Raw genomic sequence first — 9,367 nt, forward strand, 5'->3', positions numbered from 1 at the left:
CATGATTTCTTTATTCACTACACTTTTGAATTCTGAAGGTTTACCTAGACTACAAGACAGACTTGTTTAAAAATTAAGTTTTCAGCAATAGTATCTAGAGTATGCATTTATAGCAGGTTTCTCTAATGATATGCTATTAATAGGAATACTGCATGTGGAGTGTAACTGTAGTCCAGTGTATCTAAAGAACAGTAACGCTTCCCTCATTAGATGACTGAAAGCCTCTCCCACAACTTTGAGCAACTCCTTGCAACACAGAATGTAAGGAAATCTCCAGAACACTGTGAATGTCCTGCTACATCAGAAAATATTCTTAAGGTCTATAATGAGCATCCCAGAACACAATGGGGAAGGCTGACACACACAGCAGTAAAGAACACGCTCCAGGGAGGAGGTGCTTTTGCCCAGCAAGCCACCTTTCTCTATGCTGCTGGTGGTTCAGCTAGTTGCCGTTAGGGCAGCAAGAGGAAATTTTTCAGAACAAATACTGACAGAGCAAGAGCTGCAATCCTCCCTGCAATTCTTGCTGAAGCATCCAAGTAAAAGTCTCTGACTAAGAAATAAAGAGGAGGCACAGAGGCAGCAGCACTTTAATTCTAAAATCTAACTTATGGCTCCAGTAATGTCACAGGTGCTGCTGGTGATGGCACTGATCCATTTTCCCCAGTACTGTTACTTGCTGCAGAAGAGTAAGAGCTCCAGTCAGATGGGCACACAAGCTCAACACACCATGGTCCTCACTCCTTCTGTACTGTGAGCATTAAGTCCACATTTTCAGCACAGTAAAACTTATTAGTCCCTTAATATTTAAAATGAAAACTTACTGACATCACCATTCTGCAGTATCTAGAACATCCCACATTGTAGTGGAACTGTAAGTATTCTAGCTATTAAATGCAGTCAAGTTTTGCTTTGTAACAGAAACAATACCATTAAACTATAATGAAAACATCTCTGGGAAAAGAATAAGCAGCAATGAAAAAAATCATGTAAACCAATATGTTTAAGAAGTTACTCAAATCTCATAACAAGCTTTCAAACGATAATTCACCAGCTGTCAGAAGACCAAGTGATGAGAAAAGTAATCCAGACAGTCCATATATATATATATGTATATTTTTTACACATTTGGATTCCCACTAGCATTAGAAATACTAGAAATACTAGCATTCTGGAATCACCAAATCACTTTCCAAATTAGGGTGCATGGAAGATAGTGTAAGAAATTCTTTTTAAGTAGAGAGTTTAAAGATACAAACTTAGGACTTTCTTATTTTGAGTTACTTTAAAATGGGTCATTATGCATTCCTACTTTACATGTACTCTTCTAATCAGATTTTTAAAATTTTTAAATGTATGTATAACAAAGGCTATCTTTAAGGGATTTGTTCTCTCAGCAGAAGCATTTTGTATGTTTTTGCATTTTGTATTTGCAGTCAGCTGAAAAGGAATAATGTTATGTTTTATGACTTAAATATCTATAGCAAAAAGAACATTCAATAAACCAATTTGACAATTCAGCCATGGCACTGCCAAGAAAGAAGATGTTGCAATGCAGCTGGTTTGGAACTATGTTCACAGCTTACATCATACTCACACAGTTAGTGCAAAGTATTATCAAAACAGGCTTTCAGAACTATCTGCTACTAACACATTCCTGGGGGCCACCAAACAGCTAAATAAACAATATACTGTATTCTCTCCGACTGATGCATCAGAGTGGCTTCAGGTCTACAGCCTGGAACATCTTCGACAAAAAGCTGTGGTAACAGAGGGAACGAACGACTATTTGAAAGGGGCAATGTGATGGATTTTGAAAGTGGCGATAGAAAAGAGCATGAACAGAAAAGGCGGTTAACGTAGAGACCGAAATATCTCTATGTAGGACATGACTCAGGCTTGAAAGAATGGGTAGGACACACATGTTCAGCCTCTGAAAGCAGAAAGTGTTCCAAGCCTTTTAAAAGCAACTCCTTTCAAGTGACTGAAAGGGTATTTTCAGATAGATGAAGATAAGAAAAAAAAGGGAAGTTCCTTTGCAAGTACAGGGAGTGGGGTGGAGGGAGAAGAGAGGAAATGAACTAGTGAAAATTTCAACACAAAGAATGATATATTGAAGTCAGATTAGAATCCTTCTATTAACTCAATATATTAATACTAGAAGAAACTGAATAATGTACAACCTTAAAACTGATAAAAGAACATCACTTCTGCCATAGCCTTCAGCTATGGACTGTGGAACTCATTTCTGCATCTTGAGTTCAACAAACTAGCAAGATTCAAGAGAATTGGACATTTACACGGATAAGAGGAATACTTAAGTAAGGGATCACAAAAATTTTTATGTTTTTCTTTTTTTTACTTCACAATTAACTTCTGTGGTGTTTCCAGTATCTTCTTTTGACACACCCTGGTATTTCCTTTTTCAGGAATGGAAAAGATCACTGCTCTGATCACTGATCTGATGCCATATAACAATTCCAACATTAATGAAAAAAATCCAGAACCAAAACCAGTCTGCACTTTAGATTCTGGCTATATGAACGAAGACTGCCACACTCTACAACACCCATACTTATCATGCCAAATACAGACAACTTCCTCTTATAACTTACCTCTACCAAGAAAATGAAGCACCAGACCTTGAGCCAATAGCATCTGACCAGTTCTCAGTGTGCAACCCCAACCACAGTCTGTTGTTAATGCAGAGCCCTTTATCTGAGGAAATTCTTCTCTGTAAGTCAGCCACACTCTAGAAATAAAATCTTTACGAAACTCCTCAACATTTCCTGAAATCTCTGTGCTGATTTGATCAAACCCAGATCCATCTGTAGAAAGCTCACCAGATTCTGTAACACAAAACACAATGTAAGTTACACCTTGCTGTGTGACTTCTCTTATTAGGAGGAAAATGGAAGTACACTACTATTCTGTTAGAAAGTAGTGGGCAATCCAGCAAAAAGTAATTATTACTTCAAACACAAGAAAGAAAAATAGGAGGGCAAACATAATAGAGGTGTGCCAGCTGATGCAAAAAATGATGCAGCCAGCAGGTTTTCAATGGAATTGCTGACTTGCTTCTGGGCAACTTAATTCAGCTAAATATAAATGGTCAAATAGAAAAAGGCATTCATGGTTCTTAGAAAATAGCATACTGGAAAATAACAAGGTGCCTACTGAAGTGACTCTTCTTGTGCAGGTATCAATTTCATTGCTAACTTTTTAGACAAGAAAATCTCAATTTGACAGGTAAATTAAGTAAAGTGCAAATCATAGGACTAATATTTACAAAAAGAACAAGACTGGATGCTGAGTTTGCACTGAATAATCCAGGCTAGAATGGGTTACATTAATGCTATTGGAAAGTCAAATGAGAATTTTGTAGGTTTTTCACATTTGAATCTTGAATTCGGTAATTGCTAATGAAGGTCCTTCTAGAGGACTAGAAAGATATTCACAGAGCTCTTGCCAAGAGAGTTTGGAAGGAGACAAGTGCTATGTACATACCATCAGATTTGAAGTGGTAACATTTTCCTAGCAGAAAGACTGGAGAGTTTCTACTAAAGTAAGTTTTTGTTTTCAACACCCAACCTAAAACAAATACAAAACAAATGCACATTTGACTGAGGTATACCAGAAAGGCATTTCTAATAGCATCTGATTAAGCCAAAGACATCCTACAGAAGAGGAATACAGAGAAAATGATTTTTTTTTCTTTCAGAAATAATGAGAAGTTTAATAGTTCCACAAAACACAAATCAGAAATCTCTTTTAATAGCAGTGTTAGCCATGTATGAAAGTTTGAATGTTAATACAATTCCAATGTTGCATAATTTAGAAGTAAATTGTTAGGATATAGAAGTGCTAAAGCTGAATTTAAGCTGCTATGTCTCTGTATGTGAAATCATTACTGCAGTTTGAGTCTATGAGGTTTAAAACTCCTATAATACAGAATAAACTTCCCATATGATGAGTGAAAATACATGAAGAATACAGCATGACCTGTAGGATTAAGTAAACATACTTCTTCACAAAAATCAAATTTTGTATTTCAGACAAAGGGGATACAGCAAATTACATTTCCAAAAGTAAAGCTAACTTTTTGTCTTCATATATCTATATTAACTGCATACTGCTTCAGAAAATGTCATTAAATGCTGTATAAATTTGAACAGCCAGATTAACGTAATGAATTTAGATTTAGTATTTTGTTCTTAGATTTTGACAATGTGCCCAGACTTGAAAAAGTAGCGTTTCTTAAATAGTAAACCAGTAGCTTTTCCACTTAAGTCTAAATCCTATGAGGTTTTTTTTATCCCAAGTCCCTAGCATTTCTTGAAATTATCCTTTCATCTGTAGGATGTAACAATGACTGTTCCCCTTTGGCTGCTTGGTAGCCTTAAAGAAAATAGAAGAAAATAATCTTTTCATCTTACTAGACATCTCCAAGGCTCAGTTACGATAATTAACAAAATTTATCAAAAACAACAGGGACAAAACTGAACAATCTCCATCTTGGAGGGAAAGTAGAAAAATTAAGGTTAAGGATAGATTAAGATTTTAGAGGACACACTAAAAAAAAAATTACTTTCTTTTAAAGAAAGTACTGATGTTGAATTGTGGAAAAATACGTTACTCAAGTGGAACTAGGTTCCTCAGTGGAGTTTGTATTGCATGCAACATCTTACATTTTCAAAAAAACCCAAACTTACAGCAGCTCCTTGTGCAGGTGATCCCGCATTATCCCCATTTAGAAGTCCATTTAAAAATCTAGTGTCCTCTGTACTTATTTGCACAACATATTTATTTTTAAGACAACACTAATTTAAAAAAGAAATGATGTAAATTTATTTGAAAAACAAAGAGTTAAGTGTACTTACTCAAGCTGTTTATTAGAGTATCACAGTGAAAATGCTTTCAAGGACCATATTGCATTTTTTATTACTAATTATTTGAATTATGTTATTTTCTGACTCATGATCCCATTCAAGTCAACAAGAAAAGTTTCATTCATTTCAATGGAGACAGGATTTCACCACATGCTTTCACTTACTGTATTTCATGTTATGCCATGCAGACATAAACTTTGATTTTATCTTTTCTACTTCATCTGTCCCTGTGGCCTCCATATTCAAATTCTAGAGAAAAAGCCATCGCTGTCTTGTAAAACATTAAATTCTGCTACTGTAAAAACAAAAATACAAACATATCCATGGGCATAGAGAACACAGAGGACAATAACACCAGGACACTTAGGTACTTAAGCCTTACATGACCAGAAACAGTAATAAACTTGCAGAATCCTTTACTTCTAGGGAGTGAAAAGCAATCACATGTTCTATGAATAAGTAATAAAAACATTTAATTCCAAATACACACCAATAAAATTACCATACAAAGCTAAATAAAATATGATGTTCTCCAGTGGCTCTCTATTGCACAGCAAACTGATCTAGAGCACATAATCTGTGCTGGCATACAAGTACACTCATTCTGATTTACATTGAAGTGAATAGCTGTATTTCATTAAATAGATACTATTTTTTCTGCTGAATGGGACAGAACAAGTACTTTTTTCTCACATCTGGGGTTCTGAGTACTAAAAAGCAGATCTTACTTTTAAACAACAGTTTTTCAGATATCTAATCAAGAATTTTCTAGCCCAAAGCGTACATATGTTGAAGGTACTGAAAGACAAAGAGCTAGATGTTTTGCTGTATATGTACAAGGCAGAAAATAGTTGCTGAAAATATGTGCGATAACACAGACATCATTTTATACAGAATTAACTTGTTAGAGGGACAGCATCAAAAATGGGCAGAATACTGTTAGAAAAAAATCTATGTTTACTTTACAACCCTTCTAATGAGCACTTGCAGTGTAAAAAGGTTTCTTCTGACTTGATCATATTTTCTATAGTAGTTCATATGTATAACAAACATGAGATTGGTAAAATGGTGGTAAAAGCCACTGCAGTAAAGATTATTTTGTAAAAAACACTTACAAATTGTTAAAATACAGGGGTGTGGAAAAAGCACATTTACTTACTCTTTCTGAATTGCAGCACAAGACAGGCTTCACCTTAAAAGCACACTAAGCTTTTTATAATACAGAAAAAATATATATTACCTTTATATATTTATCCCTATTTTTAAGAAATATGAGAAGACTAGACAGAACTCCCTTGCTAATTCACCTATGTCATTTAGCAAGAAGAAACCTGCTAGCAATACAGCTGCCTTCACTTCATGTTCACTTTAAAATAGTTACATAGGAGATTGCCTTGATGATACTGAGTAGATCAAATCCTTGAACAGATAAGTGAAAAATTAAGAGCTCCTGCTGCAACAGTAAATTCTTCTGGGACATCAAAAATTGATTTAGAGGTGCATCACTGCAACCTTCACACGTTTTTAGTTAAGTATTTAAAACAACAGATGATGAAGGGCATAAAAGTGATCCACCTCACCTAACTATCAACTTGGATCAGCAACATACACCATCATTGAGGTGGACCACCTACTTGCCTTACTTTAAAAGGAGACTGGGAGAAGCCAGAATTCTATCTACCTTTTCATGTGTTATTTTCCATTCAATCTGGATCAAAACCAGGGTGGAGACTAAACCACACTACTTCTCGTTTCCACTGGGAACCTATTTTAAGTAATTAGGGAAATTAACCCTAACCACTGGTAATGCAATTCATAATGCTGATGGGCAAAGAGAGGGTGAAGATGTCAGAGCCCCGGTGTCTTCAGGGCCTGAAAATCATACAGATGCACTATTTCTGGGATATGTATGTAGCACACGAGAAAATGCAAGCCATTGCCCAAATCCTCCCTAGCGCGTTTTTCTGCTACTCCATTGGATTACTTGATATATGTTTGTCAACCACTTTTCCACAGAAATGGCAATATAAGCTCACAAACATAAGACTGACATTTTTTTGCTAATGAAAATAGTTAACGCAGTGGTTACAAGTCCATTTTAATTAGCCTTGCATTAGGTTGGGTTAGGGGAAATAAGAGAAAGACTATTTAAGGTAGGGCTTTAATTTATTGCTTTTTTTTTTTTTTAATGCGAGAGAATTAAAGACTGCACGGACATGTGTCACTGATGCTAGCAGACAAAGCCGGTAAGATGAACTTCTTCAGGAGGTGTTACTGAAGTCCAGTTACTGTTCTTAGGTGATCAGCCAGGGACAGTCATTTATGTAGAGGCCAGTGATTGCCTTAAAAGCCAATAACTTTAAAAGCTCCCCGTGGCTAAAATTAGGAATGAAACAAATTCTGCTGTTCAGAGAAACAGCTCATTTTCCTTTAAAGGACAATGGTCATCTCAACACATTTTTCTTTTATCCCTTTACATTTCTTCCCTAGTATTATCTGAAAGATGTGAAAAGGACTGGTAAGAAGAATGCTAACACAAAACAGACAGATTTATTCCACTGGGAAAATACAGGTTCTTCTCCCCATTCGTGCAAGAACTTCTCAGTAATAGTTTCACTGAAATTAATGGAACGATACCAGCGGAAGGTCACTGTGAATACAGATTAAAGCCCAACAGGCACAATGCAACCCCCTGTTATTAAATCTGAACCTAATAGTTTTGTATTGAAGTTCTCTTATTTAAGATGTTATCTAGAACATACATTTTTACCATGATGCTTCTTTTCAGACTGGCAGGACAGACCTCCGAATGCAAAACGAAGCCCTGTTGTCTCAGGGCCCCTCCAGAGCCAGGCTTTGAGAGGGGAGGACTACAGCAAGGTGATTGGTTTTACTTTTATTTATCCCCCCCATAAATAGTTAAGCAGTTAATAATAGAAGAGCAAGCCAACCCGCTGAAGCAACTCCAGTGAACAAAGTGTAAATGTGAAGACCCCCTTCACTTTTTCTATCTGTAACGAAATTGCACTGGAAGCAATGACAGCAAAATTCATCTGGAAGCCGGTGGTAAGAGAATAAACACGGAAGGCCAAGATGTCATTTTTAAGGAGACACCTCTCTAGCTGCAGCCACGTACTGAGACAGCTAGAAACGCTGCTCTGAGAAAAACAAAGGGCAGGCGACGAAAACTAGTTTGCTTTTCTCTCTCCTGCGCAGAAGTTGTAGCGTTTGGACCCCCTGCGGTTCGCAGCGCAGCCGGAGCTCCTCGCGGAGGAGCCGCCGCTCCGCGCCCCTCCGCGGCGGGAGGAGGCGCCTCTCGGCGCCGGCGCCGCCCCGGCCAGTCCCGCCGCCGGCTGACGACCCCCCTCCCCCCCCGCCCCTCCCCGGCGGCCGTTTAACCGCCCCGCGACGGCCGTTTGTTTTCGAACGCGTAACCAAGCAACCGGCCACGGCACGGATTTGAAATTACCGTACCCACGCCGCGAGCCGGCAATCGGGGGAGCATCGGCATCGCGCTTCCGCCGCTCAGGCTGCCCGCAGTGACCCTCGCCGCTCGCGTGAGGGAGCGGCCGCGGCGCCGCCGCGGGAGCTACGCGCTGCCCCTGCAGCCGTCTCGCCGCGGGCCGCGCTTACCGCACGCGGCTCCTCCGCGGAGGGSCCCGGCCGCCTCACAGCACACGCGCCCGCTCCCGCCGGCCGCACCGCAGATCCCTCCGCCGGCGGCCGCTGAGCGCGCACGGAGCCGCCGCGGGCGCTTTACGCTCCCCGCTCACGCCACCGCCGCGCCTAGGGCTCTGGCAGCGGTCGTAAAGGGGCGGAGGAGCCGAGCGCCGGGGGCCCGGCCGCGGCCGTTCGCGCGGGGGAGCCGCCCCGCGGCTGATCGCTTACCCGCTCGCCGGGTTTCGAAGCGGAGCCGGCCCGCGGAGCGGCCTCTCGAGGGCTTCGGCCGCGGGGGACCGGCGCGGACTACAGCTCCCAGCGGGCGCGGCGGCGGCGGCCGGCCCGCGCGAGGCCTCCTGGGAGCCGTAGTCCGCGCGGCGCGGCGCGGCGCGGCCCCTGAGGCGAGGCGCGAGGCAGCGGCGCGGCCCCCTTCAGAAAAGCCTTCCGTTTCCAGGTTTGCCTTCCTCCCTCTCTCTTTTTTCCCCTTAACTACGGCAAAGCGGTTCCAAAATCCGCTCCTTTGAAGCTACCAGTATTTCCAGCCTCAGCATGTATCCATTCATACTAAAGCTGATGCTTGTTTTCCAATTCACATGGCTTTTATGCCTCTTCTTTAGAAATATGAGAGAATAATCCCATCTTCTCTCACTCTCCTAGGTTAGACAGGCTGAGGTGGTTTTTAAGGCTTTTATAAAATAACTTCTTTGTTAACTTGTTTGCAGCTGCTTGAAAATCATTGGGCATATCAGATAGTACGGCCTAAAAAAAAAAAAAAAAAAAGTATAGCATTTAGGAAAGATGTGACTTGAATTGTTTGA

The 9,367-nt window shown here is 40.3% G+C and overlaps 1 protein-coding gene across 3 annotated transcripts in view; it reads right to left on the reverse strand.

Annotated features, from left to right (window-relative positions):
• Window positions 1-8,859, reverse strand: part of ATG4C (autophagy related 4C cysteine peptidase) — a 28,654-nt gene extending 19,795 nt beyond the window's left edge. Inside the window, exons 1-4 of one of the 3 annotated variants that reach the window (XM_085306058.1) lie at window positions 8,778-8,859; window positions 5,054-5,184; window positions 3,508-3,591; window positions 2,616-2,849 (exon numbers count right to left, since the gene is read on the reverse strand). In XM_085306058.1, coding sequence (XP_085162184.1) covers window positions 2,616-2,849; window positions 3,508-3,591; window positions 5,054-5,129 — 394 coding nt within the window. In that variant the 5' untranslated portion in view covers window positions 5,130-5,184; window positions 8,778-8,859. Of the gene's footprint in view, window positions 1-2,615; window positions 2,850-3,507; window positions 3,592-5,053; window positions 5,185-8,363; window positions 8,681-8,777 lie in introns of those variants that run through there. The other 2 variants (XM_085306059.1, XM_085306057.1) reach the window with 2 other exon arrangements.
• Between the last annotated feature and the right edge of the window lie 508 nt (window positions 8,860-9,367).

This window comes from Rhea americana, unplaced genomic scaffold (assembly GCF_003343005.1).
Source record: "Rhea americana isolate MKP2758 unplaced genomic scaffold, rheAme1 scaffold_230, whole genome shotgun sequence".
In the NCBI taxonomy this organism is placed as follows: domain Eukaryota; kingdom Metazoa; phylum Chordata; class Aves; order Rheiformes; family Rheidae; genus Rhea; species Rhea americana.